Source organism: Myotis brandtii, unplaced genomic scaffold, assembly GCF_000412655.1.
Source record: "Myotis brandtii unplaced genomic scaffold, ASM41265v1 scaffold6, whole genome shotgun sequence".
NCBI lineage: Eukaryota > Metazoa > Chordata > Mammalia > Chiroptera > Vespertilionidae > Myotis > Myotis brandtii.
In genome coordinates this window covers 91,460-111,622 of record NW_005370271.1, presented here as the reverse complement: position 1 = coordinate 111,622, position 20,163 = coordinate 91,460, and the positions used below count along the sequence as shown (strand labels likewise).

Here is a 20,163-nt window from a genome sequence, read left to right as displayed (position 1 = left end):
TTCCAAAATAAGGGTCTGTATAGAATATTTCATATCTAGGTGAAATGTTCCCAATATTATGTTTGATTTTTTTGAAAGTGTTTTGAGAGTTGTTGGTTTGTTTGTTTTTTTAGTAATATAGTACTTAATATTTGCCAGGCATTGTTTTAAGATTTAGCAAATATTAACTGATGTAATCCTAATAATAGCTCCAAATGAATTAGGTATTATTAGTATTTAGTTTACAAAACAATAGTGTAATTTCTGTTTAAAAAGTTGATAAATACACATGTAGTGTACATATACCCTTAAGCATGAATTTAAAAGACTCAAGGTCTTTACCAAAATGATAGTAGTAGCTATCTCCAAATTAACTTCATTTTAATTTTTAAAGGGTTCAACAAAAACATGTATTACTTTTTATAAAAATGCTATTAAAAAATAAAATATATGGAAAACCAACTCACTCATTTCATACATACGTAGGAATTTTCCTCAGTTTAGAATAGAAACATGAATTGCTCCTTATTAAGGGGATGGTCATGAAGTGAACAATCTAGCCAACAATCATAAATAAAGCTTGTATTGGTAACTGACTATTCATTGCTTTTGACCAGATGTATGTCATCCCAATTTTGCCACCATCCCAATATACACCAAATTGCATGCTTCACCAAATCCTAAGAAATAAAAAGCAACCTAAATCATCACACTATTTAAATACATGTTAAAAATATATCCGACTATACAACTTACTAGAGATTTGACATCTACAAATCACTTAACTTCTAAACCTTGGTATTCTCATCAATAAAAAGGAAAATGCCTTTCTCAAAAGGCCAGGTACAAAATGCTTTAGCTAATAATACCAGTTCAGTAACTAAATTTCTTAACTACACTGTAAATTTCTGTAAATTACATGGCTATTACTTACCGACAGGATAATTCTCCATCCATAGCATCATGTTCGTCTGTACTGGTATATGTTAATCTTCCTCCAACAACTGTCCCAACTAAATATACCAGCCATGCAAGACGTCCTAATATATAACATGAAAGAAAATACATATAACATGTTTAGGAAGTATTGTAGAAAGAAAGCTTATTTTTCAGAAAATTCCAAAATTTATAAAATCATCTTTTCTTCCAAACAAGTGATAAACTATTGTGAGCTCAGTTCTTCAGAGTGGAGAGTTTGGGTTTTAAGTTTATCAAGGCAGTAAGCAGAACAGTAAAATTGACAGATTTTAGAGCCAAAACTGTTTGAATCCCAGCTTACCAATTTGCTGTGTGATGTTGAATAAGTTACTTATGCCTTTACATCTCAAGGTTTTCACCTGTAAAATGGAGATAATTGTATCTACCCTGCAGACTTAAGTGATTAAAATTAAACTTGATAACAAAAAAACAAATGTAGTGTCTAGATCCAGGGCTGTTAGTCAATACTAGTATTATCCAATCATCAGAATCTTTTCATCTGGTCATAATAGTACCAGTTTGATCATTTTAAATATTACCCCTGCTTAGAATATAATAGATGGTAGTCAATGTATTCCCTTTGTATTTTTAGGCATAATTTTTAAAAATCCAATATTTTCACTGTGCAAATCACAGTTTGACAACCAAATCAACTTCATGGGCAATAGCAGCAGAGGATTAAATAACCTTACAACAGTGGCACAATGGCAACAGCTAGAGTTTTCACAAATGTTACTTTGGGGCAGTCAACATTGACAATTTAGAAATAGAGGCATTTATATTGAACTGGAGGCCCGAGGCACGAAATTCGTGCAAGAGTAGGTCTTCCTTCCCCCAGCTGCCGACACTGGTTTCCCTCTGGAACCTGGGACCCAGGCTTCCCTCTGGCACCCAGGAGCCAGACTTCCCTCCAGCCGCTGGCAGGCACCCGGGACCTGGGCTTCCCTCACAGCCCCAGCTTCGTCCGGAAGGTCATCCGGTCTAATTAGCATATTATGCTTTTATTATTATAGTTGGTTTTTACTAAAGGCATATTATTTTACACTTCTAGATTCACTGATCTATGTATCAGATTTTCTAAGATTTTTGAGACCTTTATGAATAATTAATATAGCAATTATCTTGCTAAAAAGAAATTTTGTGATATACTTGGGGACTGACTTTACAAAGATGAGCAGGCCATTTCATAATATTGATATCAATTATGTTGCTGTATTAGGAAACCTTGTCAAAGTGAACTACAGTGTTGTTTTATACAAGGTATTGAACTAAACAGCAATAAACGAGGCTGTGTGTGCTTGTAAGAAGAATTAGGAAGGGTAAATAAATAAAAATTAAGTAGAAAAATGACACATTCTTATCTTCCTGGGGATACTAGCAGACATCACTATATTACATCTATTCAACAACTACATCAAACTTCTGGAGAGACATCAGCGTACTGAGGTGATAAACTCCCTGTAAGTTAATACGTAACTTGGCAAGTATCCACATCCCTTAATCTATCGCAAAACAATGAATAAATCAGAATTGACCAATTATGCAGCTTTGTACATTAGCAACATGAAATAGGTTAAATAAAATCAAATCATTAATTTGATCAAGTAATTTCATTTGATGAATTACTAATGTATAATTAGTGAAGAAGTTAATAGAAAAAAAAGCCCATGTAGGAAACTGAAGGTTTTAGAAAGTTACCTTATATACTTCCAAAGTATGTATGATCAATATAAAAGTCTGTTACTAACAAACACTGTCCCCTGATGGTCCTGCTTTCTCCATGGGCCTCTCAAGTGGTAGCTGCTTTCGCTTCCACACCTCCTGTATCTTGGCTCTTGACCATGGAGTAGTGTTCTTGATGGCCCTTTCAGAACATTCTCCCTCTCTCCACCACAAAAGTACTCAGCTTTACATCTTATGTCATCAGACTATACTACCAAATACCCTTTCTGGTTGCAATTTTCAACTTTTCCTCAAGTTAGTTGTCCTTATTTCTTTATTAATTCCTGGCTTGCTGTCACTTTTTCCAACAATATTTCTATCACAATCAGTGGTAATTTCAATATCCACAAAGATGAATCTTCCAACTCCAACAATCTTTTATTCTACTGGGCACCTCTAGTCCATGAATCTTTCACTTTAAAACAACTTTATTTTAATACTGTTATTTGATAAGCCACTAAATTTTGGCAAGACATAACTGAAACACAATCTGCCAACATTTCACATCCCCCTTCCCTGCCCTTTTTTTTTTTTTTTTTAAGAGAGGAAGGGAGAGCGAGAGGGAGAGGAAAACATCAATCGGTGCCACATTTTGTTGAACCTTTTTTTGGTGATTTTACCATTTAAAATCGTCCTCAAGAGCAGTGCTGGCGCTGTCTAGTGGAAAAAAGGCTGTTACGCATTTTATAGAGAAAATACATGTGTTAGATAAGCTTCATCCAGGCATGAGTTGTAGTGCTGTTGGCTAAGTTCACTGTTAATGAATCAACAATATATATTAAGTAAGGTGTTTTTAAGCAGAAAAACACATAAAAGAAGGTTATATGTTGATCAGTTGATGAAAATGTAACCAGAGGCCCATAGGAACCTAACCCAGTATTTCCACTACAAGCAAATGGTTTAATATTCGCTAATTCAGTATTCACAGCAACTTTGTAGAACATAAATACTGAATAATGAAAATCAACCATATTTCACAGAATAGTACAGAAGCCATTAAATAGACTATGCTTCAATTGTGTATGGGACATACACATTTTGTATAATGCATATGAATCTAAAACATTGCAAACACAATTTTTGGTGAATGTAATAATTTGTCTATGGGAGTCATTATTTTTAAAATACCTGTTGCAAATTATTCCTCAAAATAAATATGAATAACCTTATGTTGTGTCAATTTAAATTTTTAGATACTGATATTCCTTAAAGCAAGCTTTACTATTACTAAAAATAATAGCAAAATTTATATAATACTATTTAGTAGGTACTGTTCTAAACACTGTATCTATTATCTACATATATTCACTGAATGTCACAAATCCCTATTAAAAAAATGCAGTGCTATGATTCCAATATAAGCAACAAATTTCCAGAAGTCCATTCTCATACTATTATGAGATATATACCACTTCCTCTCAAGATTGGTATAAGGTAATACTCAACACAGGTGTCAATTAGCTGGACAAACCTTTGTGATCCAACAATATCTTATGATCTATCAATCTCCTGTGTTTATTTAAAACATTTTCATTGCTAATCCTGAATTTTTCTTTAGTTGTCTCCCATATTTTCACCACAGATAAGATGAGATTTCATCTACCTTTGGGATCATTTCTAGGGCTTTTCACACTTCTTTTGATTCTCAAATCACCCCCCCCCCATAAAAGCAAGTATATGTGACAGATAAAATGAATATTTATTGAATAGTTGAATTTAAAATAAAATAAAATAATTTACTTTGGGAGTTTTCACTAATGTAACACAGAAGCATTTGCCAAATAGCTTTTGATAAAACAAACCTAGCTGAAAATAGACAAAGAATTCATCATGCATGTAATTTTTATATTTCTTTGTTGGAAGACCAATATTTAAAAATAGAGGCTGTACAATTTAGCTCCCAAGAGGAAAGTCTGGGTTCAATCCTGCCTCTACTATTATGCTAGGTACTTAATCATTCTTGGCTTTAGTTTATAAATATGAGGATGATAATAATACCTGTTTCACAGGCTTGTGACAAGCACTAAATGATATTCTGCAAGTAAAGTACTCTTTTCCAAAGAGGCTTGTTGCAATTTAATTGCAACAAGTATATATGGCTAATTGTAAAGCTAGTTACAATTAGTCATATATACTTTTTAAATGCTGTTTGTAAAACAAGCAAACAAAAAATAAAAAAGTAAAAAATTTTCCAAGTAAAATACACTCAGAAAATCATTTGCTGAGTATCTAATATGTGTCATGTTCTGCTGTAGTGTTTTAACTAAATACTAGTATGTATATGTATGGGACAGGGTGAGAAGGAAAAGAGACCCATGCCAAAGAAATTGAACCTAGTAAGAGAGATAGGTACGAGTAAAAAATGATTTTTTTCCAATGCAGTATGGTAAGTATCACTGCCTAATAATAGAAAATACATTTTTATTCTTTAATTCATCTTACTCTGTGACCTTTAAATTATAACTTTTATATCAAAGAATACTATACAAAGATAGCATGTGATCAATTGTGAGCATTTTTTTAAAATTATGATGTTTTGAATGGATATTTATTTATTTAGAGAAAAGTAGAACGTATACTCTTTCCTTGTTTTAGAAAGCAGTGATTTCTATCATACAGAAAACAGAAAAGCAGGCATTTCTTAACCCTTAGTAACAACTACTGACTGGATAAATTAGGGTGTTAGAAGTGAACAATGAAATAAAAAGGCATTATTATTAAGCTATCAAATGTAATTTTCATATTTAACTGAATGAAAAGTAATATTTCTCATACATATTAAACCTTTCCCTACACCTCAACAATTGTAGTCTGGCAGTGTTCAAAATAATAAATGTTAAGAAGTTACTTTGGCTACAGAATTACTTCCACAAAATATAAAGAACCATATAAATCCACTAATCTAAACTGTATTTAGATATATAAATATCCAATACATGAATTATATACCTATAAATTTTAAAAGTATCTCATCTTATAATAAGACTAAATTTCCATTTTAATTTTCCATTTATGTTCAGGGTACTTGTTTTAGCAGCTGTTCAAGCACAGAACATTTTTTCCTTAAACAAAATAATTATTGCTGTAATAATCTGTAATTATGGTTTATAACTGCAATAATCCCAAAGAAATCAGTCATTACCATAGATCACAAGTAATCGTTAACTACTGTTAATGACCTATTTCTTAGGGATTATTGTTTTCGTAAACCATGACCACATCACCACAAATATGGAAGAGCAAGACAATATAATACAAATGAGATTATAATATAATAATAAACTTATTTTGTAACATTAAAAGCCATTAAGCATCTAAATTAAAGCACATATAACGAGAGCATATAATTTTCTTTGTTCAACACTAACTGAAGTGTTTAGTCTGCACAAAAGAAATTGAATACTACTACATACAGTAGTACAAACTAGAGCCACGTGAGATATTTTTCATAATATAGAACAATCATTTTTAGTAGACCACAGAAATCTTTAAAAGATGGACAAATTCCTTGCTACTGACCTTTGGACTAGAAGGAAAAAATACTTATTTAAAATTTTCTATGTATAAGGCATTATATTAGAGACTTTGAAATGGCATTTTATTAAAACTACATAATGTACCTAACTATAAAAACTCCTTGAATTTATATAAATCAAAAATCAAGTCTGACTTATTTATTCAATATATAAACCTATTTAACATTAGTAAATTATTACTGTTCAGTTAATTTCATCAATATATCTTAAAACAGCTAATATCCTTTTGTAAGAAATATCCTTTTGTAGAAAAATAGGTCTTTGATTTCACAACTGAATCTTTTTCCATTGTAATGTAATATTTATATATATGAAAAACAATGTCTCATGTATATGAAGTGTAATAAAACAAACACCTGTGAACCAAGGCTTTACCAGTATACTCACTCCTATCTTCATATCCCTCCCCTAGCTTGTCTCCTTACCTCCCACTTTGGAGGTAACCATGATCCTGCATTTAGAGCTTACTATTCTCTTGACATTTTTCTTTCATTATATCACTTGAGCATATCATTATATGTTCCAAAACAATATATTTTTAGGATCACTTGCTTTGAGGCTATATTAAGTATTTCAAACTATATATAGTTTCCTAACAATTGCCCCCCTCCCACTAAATATCTTATCTCTGACATTCATCTTTAAGTATACCTACAGCTCATTCATTTTATTGTTATATAGTATTGCATTGTGTAACTATATTATGATCTATTTAGGCTCTGAATTTGCAGTCTTCTACAACAAAGAAGAAAACATGATCAATTAGATCAGTTAAAAGCTAGTTATAAGATAATAAACTCTACTCGTTATCAGCTTTTCTAGATACTGATTCCAGAGAAAAACATTTCCTGTAAATCATAAAGAAAACTGAAAATTAACCATCAAGCCACCAAAATATCCAAAAGGTTAAAAAAATTAATGCTTATTGGGGGTGGGTGGGTAAGGAATTGGGGGAAATATATAAAAATAATTTGCATAAAATTACACAGTGATTAATGAAGCTACTTAAAATTGTGCATGCCATATAATAGTCAGATAAAATTCACTGACCTTCCTGAATTGCCATGTCCACCGTTATCCCAGAAGCAGAATGCAGAAGCTTTTGGTAATTCTGTGCGTTTTGGTCAAACAACTGTACAAGAAGAGTGCATGTCTTCTCATATTCACATCTGCTGACAGTGCATAGCTGCTCCAACTGCTGAAAGACGGTGGCAGTATCATCCAGCGGATCATCTAAATTATCTCTGCAAATATATAAGAACAAGTTTGCAGGCATTAGTGTGATGTACTTTTATTTACCACAAATGTACTTTATTGATGTTAAATAAAATTCCATAATGGATAAAGGAATAAAAGACAAATAGATTGGAAGAAATAAAATGTCTATATTTGAAAATAGCATGATTGCATACATTAAAAAAACACCCCCAAAAAAGGTACTTGTACTAGCAGGTGAGTTTACCAAGATTCTGGCATACAGGATCAATATACAAAATTTAATTGTATTACTATATACTAGCAATGAAAAATTGGAGATTAAAATTTAAAAAACAGTATCTTCCAAAGGTACCAGAAAAAATAAACTACTACTTAAATCTAATTAAATATATGTAAAATCTTAAGGCTGAATACTACAAACACTGATGAAAGAAATTACAGAACTAAATATATTAAAAAATAAACATGGTTACTGGCTGAAAGACTTGATATTGCTTAGATATCAATTCTTCCCCTAAATTAATATACAAATTCAATGCAATCCCAGTTAAAATTCCACCAGGATTTTATTGTAGATACTAACAAGATAATTCTAAAATTTACATGGAAAAACAAAAGAAGTAAAAGAGCCAAAATACTTTTTTTTGGCTCCCTTATTTTCATAAAAATTTTATAGTCACATATAATACACATACAGGAGAGCTCACTAATCAGGTGTACAGCTTGATGAATTTTACAAAGTGAACACACCAATGCGACTGGCACTCAGAACAAGAACCAGCACGTTTCCAGTACCTCAGAGTCCTCCTTATTGCCCGGAAGTCCCCTCTTATATACCCAAAAGAAGAGCAGATTAATTTGGCCTGATTTTGCACCTCATGGAAGTTGTACAGTATACTCTTTTATGTCTGCCTTCCTTTGCTTAATATAATGTTTGAGGGATTCACCCATTTTATTGCAAAATATTTATTCTAGAGCCAAAATAATTTTTGAAAAGGGAAACCACGGTGGAAGACTCATACTACCTGATTTCAAAGCTTATTATAAGATCACTGTATTCAAGATAGGGCAGTGGTCGGCAAACTGCGGCTCGCGAGCCACATGCAGCTCTTTGACCCCTTGAGTGTGGCTCTTCCTAAGCCTTAGGAGTACCCTAATTAATAACAATGTACCTACCTATATATTTTAAGTTTAAAAAATTTGGCTCTCAAAAGAAATTTCAATCGTTGTACTGTTGATATTTGGCTCTGTTGACTAATGAGTTTGCCGACCACTGAGATAGGGTATTGGCAGAAGGAGAAACAGTTAAATTAATGAGAATAGCGTCAAGAAATAGAACCACATGTATGCAGTCAATTAATTTTTGAAAACAGTGCAAAGGCAATTCAATGGAGAAAGAAGTCTTTTCTACAAAGGGTGTTGATATAATTGGCCATCCATATGCTAAACAACAACAGAAACCTCAAACCTTACCTCACATCACAAAAATTAACTCAAAATGAATCAGATCTAAATGTTAGTTCTGAAAGTACATAACTTTTAGAAGAAAAAATAAAGGATAAATTGGACTGCAAACTTTAAAACAATTTATCTTTGAAAGACTACTAAGGAAATGAAAAGGCAAGTTATGAACTGGGAGAAAGTATCTGAAAAACAGATGATAAAAAGACTTGTGACCAGAATATACAGACCCCCTCAAATCTCAATATAAGAAAATAATCCAATAAAAAATCGGCATTATTGGTGAATGTAATAATTGGTGAATGTAATAATTGGTGAATGTAATTATTTATCTTAAGGTGGGGTGGGATGCTCTTTTCTAGGGTTTCTAGAGGCCATTCTTATATTCTTTACTAGATGATAAACAGTAAAGATGATAAACAGGCATTTTCCAAAGAATACATACATATACATACATATGACAAGCCCATAAAAAGATGATCAACATTATTATTCATTCAAGGAATGCAAATTAAAACCACAATGAGGTACCACTACATACCTATTCGAATGACTAAAATTTTTAAAGACTGATAATATCAAGTACTGGTGAGGATGCAGAGCAATTGAATCTTTCATACATTGCTGGTGGGAATGCAAAATGATACAGCCACTTTGGGAAAGAGTTTGGCAGTTTCTTACAAAATAAAACACACTTACTATGCATCCTAGGAGTCTCACACCTTGGTACTTACACAAAAGAAACAAAAATTTATGTTCATAGAAAAATCTGTACAGGACCATTTACAGCTGTTTTATTCATAATTGATAAAAATGAAAACCACCCAAATGTCCATTCAGATGTGAATGGATAAATTGTGATCTTCCATAAAATGGAATACTATACTGCAATGAAAAGAAAACAACTGCTAACTCAACCTGGAGGACTCGTAAGTGCACTATGCTAAGTGAAAGAAGCCAGACTAAAAGGCTATCTACTGTATAATTTCATTCATACAACATTCCGGAAAAGGCAAATACTATAGGGAAACAAAACAAATCAGCAATGGCCAGAGGCTAAGGGTGGGGAAAGAAATGACTACAAAGGGACCCAAAAGAACTTTTAGGGGGTGATGAAACCATTCTATATCTTAATTGTGATGGTAGTTATACAACCGTATACATTTGTCAGAACTCATAAAACTGTACACTAAAAAGGGTGAATTTTACAATAGGTAAATTATTCCTAAATTTTTTAAAATTCCAAGATGCAAAAGATGAAAATACAACAGAAAGATTTAGTTTTCAATACCTCACAACTATGGCAACAGATTCCAACCGAGAAGTGATAAAGGCCTTCGTGATTTCTGGTGCATAAGTGTCTAATAAGTGGGGTTCAGTTGATTTCACAAAAGGAACTGAAGCTACCATCCTTTGCCACAGAGTTAATAAATAATGAACACTGTTGGGAGCAAACTCCCAATGCTACAAAGAAATAAAGCAAATGTTATTTAAAATGACATAGCTTCCTAGAATAAGAATTACAGAGGCAAAATTACTAAACACAGATTTTAAAATTAACTTTTATTCAGATTATATAACTAATGAACACTTAACGTAGCACATTTTGTAAATGCAAAAAAAGCATAAAGAAGAAACCAACAATCTCTCATTACTCTATCACCCAGGAATGTTCACTATCAAAATGTTAATAACTTCCTTCTAATCTTCTTTCCATGAATATTTTTTCACAGAGGTGATATCATGTGGGAAATACGGTTTTAAAACCTTTTCCTAAATTTAAAAATAGAATTTTCCCTAAAACCAATCTGTAAAAACTTGTATATTTCTTCACATAGATACTACAGCTTCTCAATTAATTCTTCAATTATTAGATACTTAGATGGCCTCTAATTTTTATTATAAAATGTTTAATGAACTTTTTAACCTAAAACCTTGCAATGAACATTTTGAGCAAAGTACTCTAATAGATATTTTTAAAATCCTCACCAAATCTTACCAAGAAATTGCTTTAAAACTACCTACAGTTTAATATCAATTATAAATTTCTTTTTACCTGTAGGCTAGTAATGGTAAAATTAGCAATCAATCTGATAACTTCAGGATACTCCTTCACCATAACTAATTCTCCCAGCTGATAATTTGTCTTCAAACGAGCCAAAAATCGACAAAATTCATGGTAATTACCTGGATCAGACAAACCCTAAAATATGAGACAAAAAGAAAGACTTTTAAAAATACTTAAAAACAAACCAAGCTGATGACCATCAATAAAATTCCAATAGTATTTTATTAAGTCTTCCAGTTTTCATGAGTACTTATGTTATTTTGTGTCAACTGAGTAAATAGTAATGAAAGAAAACAATTTCTGCTGGATTTAATGTTGTTATAAATTATTAATAATAAGGAATCCAAAGTAGAAGCTTTGCAGGAAACTTTGCACTATGATGGCTAAATTATAATGTTTAGGAACCCATCATATTACACACAAAAATGTGTATGTGTGTGTGTGTATGTGTGTTGTGGCTTAAACATAAGTCAATAGAAGATTTGAAAAATATTTGAGAAAGAAAATCCTATATAATAAAAGCCTAATATGCTGTGTCCAGTTGTCTGGTTGGCCATTAAACCAATCAAAGTGTAATATGCTAATGATATGCTAAGGCTGCTCAACCACTCGCTATGACGTGCACTGACCACCATGGGGCAGACAGTCAACCGGTCGCTATGATGTGTACTGACCACCAGGGGGCAGATGCTCCAACCAATAGGTTAGCTTGCTGCTGGGGTCCGCCGCTCAGGACTGAGACGGGCTGGACACGCCCTGGAGCCTTCCCACGGTTACCTCCCAGGCTGGTCAACCTCCCGGATCCCTCTCCGGCCCCAATTGTGCACCGGTGGGATTCCTCAGCCTGGCCTGCGTCCTCTTGCAATCTGGGCTGAGGGACCCTCCCACCCGCCTCCCCGAGTGCACAAATTTCATGCACCGGGGCTCTAGTAAAGAATATAAGAATGGCCTCTAGAAACCCTAGAAAAGAGCATCCCACCCCACCTTAAGATAAATAGTATATGTGCACACACAAATAACAGAAATTTATTTTAACTCAACAAATTTTTGTTGAGTACCTATAAGCACTGTACCCTCATGCATCTTCCAGTTAGTTGCTAAATGAAGAGTCATTCAAATAATTTATTGTCATGTAGGGCACAAAGTTTAACAAAAATAGCACAAGATACAGAAATAACTTTTGAAAGAGGCTAGGTTAAAAGAAAAGACTAAAAGAGATGCACCCAGTTGTCTGTGAGCTCCTTGAAGATAGGGGACACGTGTTATGATCTTGATAATTTGAGCACTTTGCACTGTAGCTGGCATAAAACAGAATTAAAAAAGTATTTGTTTAATACTGAAGGAATTTATAAGAAATTTCATTCAAATGAGCTCAAGGAAAGAACATAAAATAGTGTCTAATTATTAAGGGCAAATTACAAGAAGATATTTTGTGCTCACAGGTCTTTTAATACATGTAATTCCAAAATAACCAATATAATATTCAAACTAACTTTTACAGCCATGAAACATCAACATTTAGATGTTAAATCAATTAAGAGAATTATCTGCTATTAGCATATTACTTTCCACATAATGATTGACGATAGTAATTAAAATTAAAAAATTTTAAGTGTATTGGTAAAATTTCATTTATCAGCAAAACACATTTTAGTTATATTAAATTGAAAAGGTAAAGCAAATGCACAACATATAAAAACAACCTGCAAAAACAACTGGTCTTTATGAATACATTTTTTTCATGTCCCCTCAAAATTAGTAGTAACCAAGAGATTTATATAAACTTCCTTAAATTCATCATTTAACCTTTTAAATCTGTACTTTCGTTACAAATATTTTAAACTAAAACAAAATAAAAAGTGAAACAAAAAATTTTATGTAGGCAAATAATTAATAATGGCTTTGCAATTCTTTAAATGAATATAGCTATTGAAGCTTTGCACTTAGTGCAGAAAGTAGATTTTAAAAATCTACAAACTCTTATTTGTCCACAAGAGGGCAAAAAGACATCATTTCATCATTTAAAGCCATTTACTCCAATATTAACATTCAGATTTATATTGTCTTCTAGTTCAGAAGGTAGATATAACTCTGAATTAATGACTTCGGTAACTTAAGAAGTGCAAGCGAAGAAATGTAGTACAACAGTGAAAAGCAGAAGAATACGATATATGACCTCTATTCACCTAAAAGAATGGAAAAATACAAGAGGAAGAACACAGAAGTCTGTCAGGAAACGTGCACATTTTTACTACAAAAGAACTATAAGGAAGATGAATATGATACTTCATATTTTCTTGTAGAATCATAATAAAGAAATGAGTTTACTATGCACCTTTCAGCAAGAAAACTATATTTCTATATGCTAAGTATTAATTCGGTTTCTTCATAAATACCTGAGGGTTTTCAAGTATCCGTTTTACTCCCTTAATTAAATTACCAAGGTACTTGGCACGTTCAGGACTGCTGAATAAGGACCTTCTAGTAGAAGCAAACTGAACTAAACATGAAAGCGCCTAAAAAAGAAAACAACAAGAGTCATTTCAATTTTAAAAGTAACTATGGCCACATTTGTCTCTACATAAAAAATATTATTTTTTAATTTTTGTGATTAAAAAGCATAATAGAATTCAAAAATAAAAGCTAAAAATTTAACCTATCTACCTCTACCACCGACAACCCTTCAACCCCACATTAACATTTCTATTGGTGTGTATTCTCTTCTAATATTTTTTCATATATTATACTAGAGGCCCGGTGCACGGGATTCGTGCACTGGTGGGGGGAGTGGCCTGCGGGGATAGGCCAGCTGTGGGAGCACCGCTCATCCTGGTCAGCCAAGCGGTGCTCCCACTGTGGGAGCGTACTGACCACCAGGGGGCAGCTTCTGCATTGAGCATCTGCCCCCTGGTGGTCAGTGTGCGTCATAGCGACTGGTCGACCCGTCATTCTAGTCATTCTGTTGTCTGGTTGCTGGGCTTTTATTATATAGGATATGCCCAGAGCAGAGCCTGGACATATACACTCAAAAGGCTTTCAACTGCTTCTGAGGACCAGTTCTTTTGTGAACCCATGAACCAGGTGTTCAACCAAAAATATAGGATGGTTTTGTGATAGAATATATTTGGGAAATAGTGCATGGTATGCACTATGGTATCCTGCAAATGGAGGGGGATGAGGGACTCCAACAACTTTACTGAATCTAGCATGTCCCAAATTTATCTGGTAACAGAATATTCATTAATATCTTGAGGAACAATTTGGAAATGCTGCTGGAAGAGTTAGATGCTCTATAAAAATGCCTACCAAGTATCTATGGCCTAGTTATCTTCCTAAAGTTAATACTTTACCAGATAATTTCACTACCTGGCTTCTTAATTCCACCACTGGTGCCCATGAAGTCTGCTGGATCATTAAATGAGAGGCCCCAGATTGGTCACTTTTGGGTCAAACCGGCCCATATGTTTTTGTCCACATAACATTTGCTTGCCTGATTTTTTTAAAAATACAATTTGTGCTGATATTTAAATATTTCCATTTCACACATAATGCCTGGGTCTCTTGGCAAGGGTGAGAATAAGGACAAAAATCAGAGGATGGCATTTTCAGATGTTGTCCAGTTTGCCTTATTGTTGAAAAACCAACAAACAAACACAAAACAAAAAAAAAACTTCTTGGGCAATTCTGATGTGTAGAAGGTTTGGGAACTACTGCATATTAAAAATATCCAGAGTTGGGGGTGCCAAAACACGTAGGTTTGAATCTCAGCTCCAATTGCTGGTTTATTACCCTGAGAAAGTCACCTTTGCCAGTGTGGTTTCCAGTATACATAGGGTAATAATACCCCCTGCAGGGCCACTTTGAGGATAAAGTGACATAAGCACCATATATTAATAGGGCATGCCCAATAAATGTTACTTTTTTCTTAAAGCCATTATATTCCATTTTATTTTTTAAGCACTAATAGCTTGTTTTATCCAAAACATAATTGTACACACAACGACAGTTTTAAACAACTAAAAACAAGACTATTGTGGTTAAAAGACAGAAGGCTGAAGCTTGGTGGCACCACCTGGACACATATGTGTCCTCTGAAACCTTGTTTCCAAACCACCATCTTAAAATCCTAGCTTCAGGAGCATATCCCTTAACAAAAAAGAAAAAGAAAAGAGTATTTTTGTGAATCTGTTTCTTCCTTCTAGGTGACAACACATGAAAACACTGATATGCACTTTAAATCGGGAGCATCTTTTTCAGGAAATGGCAATATTAGAATTCCCAACTTTACTTCTACAAGCTTAGATATTAAACTGACAACTTTTTATTCTTTTTTTTGTCCAATCTAGCCTGGTTTCTGTTTTAGATCCGACAGGATGAGGTTCAGAGTCTCAAAGATCTAGTATATAATCAAAGAATTTCAAGAATTGTTAAACCACATGATAGAATTGGATTTTAAAAAATTAACAACTGAAGTAATGAGCACAAAATCAAGTGAGCAGGTCTCTGTTTCTCATTCAGAGATATCTGATGGGGACTGCCTGGCATGAGGAAGACCTGGAGACAGGCAGGGCTGAGAAAGAGCTAGAAAGAGGGTAAGAGAAGGGAAGGTAATTGATGGGGTGGCCAATTACTGGACTGAGGCCCAGAAAGAATGGGGACTGAATAGGAAGGAAGATAAACTTAGGAGGTTGATGGGCTGTGCTGGCTCTGTGCAGGAGCTAAATCAACAGTAAATGGCTCTGGGATCACCCATGAAATAGAATGCACTGTTGACTCTGAATAGAATCTGACAAACAGCTTCAGCAACACAAATCCCAGAAATGTAAGACTTTCCTGTGAGAGGTAAATCCAACCAAGAATATAAGTAGAATTTTTAAAAGTAAATCTAAAACAACCTTAGATAAAGATCACAGATACTTTTTAATGAAATAATAAATGATTTTTACTTACTAACTGAGATAGTAGTGGTGGAAGTGAATGATACAAATTGAAGAAAAGATCCAATGTTTCTGGTTCCAGAAAAACTAGAAAAAAAATTATTTTCTAATACCATTACTTTCAATTCTGTGATCTTAACATAGTAAGACTTTATCAAACAAACCAAGAACTCTAAAACCTCTGTATGCGGCCACTCTTTCTTGTTAGGCTTATTTTCTTTTGAAAGATGAAATATAGTGGAACCTCATTTCTCGAACATCTCCCATCTCAAACAATTTGCTTTTCAACCTGACAACCCTTTCATGCTGATACCTGTATGATTAGGTGGCAAACAAGTGCATAGGGATAAATTTCAGGTGAATTTGCCAGTCTAATAATGCCTTCATTCTACCTTATACTTGGAGAAAATGCAAGAATCTGAGTCAATTTACCACTGTTAAAATCTCAGGATATTGTGCTGTGAATATTTTCGTGTTTTTTTGCTGCTTATAATTATTATTAAATTTTCATTTTTACTATACATTTCCTTTCCTTTTTGTTAAATTTTCATTTACATTTCATGTCCTTTTTGTTTTCAAAGTTTTTATTTATAGATTAAACAGTACAATAGACATGTTTTGTATATAAGAAAGGTTAAAACAGGGAATCATTTGGGGGTCTGAAACAGATTAATTCAATTTACATTATTTCTAGTGGGGGAAAAATGACTCAATTTTCAAACAGCCTTCGGAATGAATTAAATTCAAGAAACGAGGTTTTACTGTAATACAGAGATAGAAATTAATTACCTAAGGTGTTCCTTATTTCTATGTAGCATCTACTAGTACAGTTCTTACTGGGAGAATTGTCTTAATATTTTCATTTGTATTAAAGTAGTATAAACATTTAAAACTTCAAATAGTGCCAAAATAACTAAAAATATATAATAAAAAACAGCTGTACCCGACCCCACTTCAACTCTATATTTACGGTACATACATATTTCTGAATAGCATGCTATATATTATTTCTTTATTCATTTTACTTTAGGCATTAAATGAATTTGTGACAGTATATAAGGCTTTAGTTGTCTAATCACTCACCCCACCACCCTCCACAATCCATCCTCTTAAAAATCTATCCACTATTACACCATCTGGGATTAAATCAATTCTAAGTGTTTACATTTATTATTACTACGTAAATAATGTCAACAGCTGAGCCAAGAGTACACTATCCTTATATCACATTTCTAACACTCTCTGGATTTAATCATAGCATCTTTTCTGTGCTTATTTGTCTATCTATCTTCACTAATTCTTTACAAATGTTCTGACAGATTTGCAAAATGTTCTTCATGACATTTTCCATATGATTAATAACATCAAATAACTTATCATTTTCATTTTCCCACTGCTACCTCCCAGAGCCTTCAACATGGACTGGTTATTCCTAAATTTGTTATATAATTATCTCCGTGTTATATCTGTTTATTGTCATCCTGGGTTGAGGCTCCCTTTTCCCAAACCCCGAATCTTCTACTTTTTTGGCTTGTATATTAAGTAACTTCTTGAAAACAAGTGCATAAGGGATAAGTTTCAGGAGAATTTGCAAGTCTGATAATGTCTTCATTCTATCTTATACTTGACAATTTCAGTCTAGGTTGAAAATAATTTTCCCTCAAAAGTCTGAGAATATTACTCCACTGACTTCTAGCTTCCAGTGCTGCTGTGGGGAAGTTTAATAACATCCTTGATCCCAATCCTCTGTAGGTGACTTAATTTTTTTCTTTCTGGTAGGTTTTAGGATCTTCTCTTTATCCTTATTATTCTGAAATGTCATGATTATGAAGCTTGGTGTATTTTTTCCATTTATTTTGTTGGGTACTTGATGGGACCTTTCAATCTCAAAAATTATGTCTCAGTGCTATGGAAATTTTTTGGTATTATTTGTTTGCCAATTTCCTTTGGGGAAAGAGAGGGAAACGCAGTCACCTAGCTGCACAGGTGGTAGAGGTCCTGGGGAGTTTGTGCAGAACTTTTTACCAAACCCGTTCGTCCCCGTTCTACCTTATATTTGACTATTTCAGTCTGACTTCGGGAATACCCTAGTGCCATCATCTTCTGGGATGTGTGAGAGCAAATCAGCTTGCTTTTCTTGGTATCCCTCTATAAGAAAGTAAGTTGCAATTCTGCTTTGCTTAGTCAGTTACTCTCTTCATTCTCTTTATAGCTTTGAAAAATATGTTGATATCTGTTGTCAAGTGTTGTTTCCCCTCCTGTTTTATCTGAAAGTTTCAAAACAAGAGTCTTCATTCCTTCTCCCCCCCTCGCCCCAGCCACACACAATCCTGTTTTCCCCCTAACTCTAGAGTGGTCTTGATTTATTTTTTCCAAAATCAAAATATGGAAGTTACTCTGAGAATTGGGGAAAACAGCAACTACTTGGGGTTACAAATCCCTTTGAACTTTTTGACTGTCTAGCAGAAAATACAGATAACCGTACATGGGCAACTACATTGTTTAATCCTGTGCCTTTTATGCTGACGATCCCTCATACTAAACTTTTTTCTTACTTGTTCTCCAGGTTGTTGGGATCTGCACTGTGCAAAGATCATCTGCAGATTCATCTGCTGAACTGCCAATGAAGTCGAAGTTAAGGCAGTTGAGGACCAGTTTCAAGACCTGCATTACTAGGTTTTGTTGACCTTCATCCTGAAGATTTAAAGGTTTGGCCAACACCTGAAAAAAGTTCAAAGTCAAATATAACTTTCTAAAATATGTCAATAAACAAATTTTCACTAATTTAAATAATTCTTCAATGCCAAGTTGAAATTAGCAAAAAAAGAGTTTGCAAAGTTATATTGTTGTACATATTAGAAAAATGTAAATCACTATAAAAAGTCTACAATAGACTATTTTCATATTTAATTTTGTAAAATGAAAATAAAAAAATTTACTCTTAACTGCATCTTGTAGGTCATCTTGTAAAGTTTTAAGAGGTAACAAACACTTTATACAGCACAAATATATAAATGTATGGGATTCATTCAAAGGTTTCTTGGAACAAGCTGAAATACAATATTCTTTCATGCATAAATTATCCGATTCAGCTGAGAAAGGTTCTTGGAGCTGTCGGAATGTGGGAGGACACTCACAAGCTTCTAGAGACCAATCTTGACCTCCCCCCCCCAACAAAAGTCCCTCCTGACACAACCAGAATAGATTTACCACCTAGAGATACATCATGAAATATTTGTGGAGGAAATGATATAGTTTGGCATTCTGCTTCAAGAATAACACAAAAAGAAATAAAGTTGTTAGGCTAGGGATAGAGCTGAAACAAGACTGGTTTAGCCAGTTACTACCAACTGGTTTAAGGGTAAAAGGGAGTTCATTTTACTATTCCATCTTCTTTCCTACATTTTTAAATAACAGGATCTTTCAGCCTGACCTCCTACAGAACTGAAATAAGTAAAAAATAGTTGGGAAATGCTGTACTACCCCAATTAGCAAGCTTGAGCATAATGGAGCCCTATATTATAAGAGAACACAATAGAATCATAAATCCTACTATCCCTAATGACCAACATGGCACAAAGTAACAAATGGGAAAATATTTCCGTAAGAAATTATTAAAGTCAACTATCTTGGCTCAACTATGAATAAATATTGACAGTTGATGAATTAGGAAAACCTACCGTCATTTCATTGTTCAGCTACACCCCATTAAAATATGGGTAGGGCAATAAAGACGCCCTGACCGGTTTGGCTCAGTGGATAGAGCGTGGGCCTGCGGACTCAAGGGTCCCAGGTTCGATTCCGGTCAAGGGCATGTACCTTGGTTGCAGGCACATACCCAGTGGGGAGTGTGCAGGAGGCAGCTGATCAATGTTTCTCTCTCATTGATGTTTCTAGCTCTCTATCCCTCTCACTTCCTCTCTGTAAAAAATCAATAAAATGTATTTTAAAAAAATAAAAAAAAAATAAAATAAAACATGGGTAGGGCAATAAAGAAACTAAGTCCCAATTAGCTTCTGCAATAAATAATCTACAATAGGAAGACAATGAAACTACTACCCAAAGACAAGTTATTCAAAGCTCTTTGGATTTTATTTTACTATTTTCCTAGTGAGTAAAGGTGAATTTTTTGGAAACTCTTACAGATTTATGCAAATCTACTATATTAAGATTGCCCACAACTCTTCAAAAGGCAGAATGGGAGAGGAGGACTCACTTGAAATTCTTTTGAAACTTAAAATTTCCTAAATATTCTAATAGGATA

At 33.6% G+C, this 20,163-nt stretch overlaps 1 protein-coding gene across 1 annotated transcript in view; it reads right to left on the bottom strand.

Moving 5' to 3' along the window:
* RANBP17 (RAN binding protein 17) overlaps window positions 1-20,163 on the bottom strand; it is a 220,837-nt gene that overhangs the window by 183,732 nt on the left and 16,942 nt on the right. The window contains exons 7-13 of the mRNA XM_014550316.1: window positions 18,455-18,620; window positions 15,913-15,986; window positions 13,359-13,478; window positions 10,951-11,097; window positions 10,186-10,358; window positions 7,266-7,459; window positions 914-1,019 (exon numbers count right to left, since the gene is read on the bottom strand). Coding sequence (XP_014405802.1) covers window positions 914-1,019; window positions 7,266-7,459; window positions 10,186-10,358; window positions 10,951-11,097; window positions 13,359-13,478; window positions 15,913-15,986; window positions 18,455-18,620 — 980 coding nt within the window. The remainder of the gene's footprint in view (window positions 1-913; window positions 1,020-7,265; window positions 7,460-10,185; window positions 10,359-10,950; window positions 11,098-13,358; window positions 13,479-15,912; window positions 15,987-18,454; window positions 18,621-20,163) is intronic.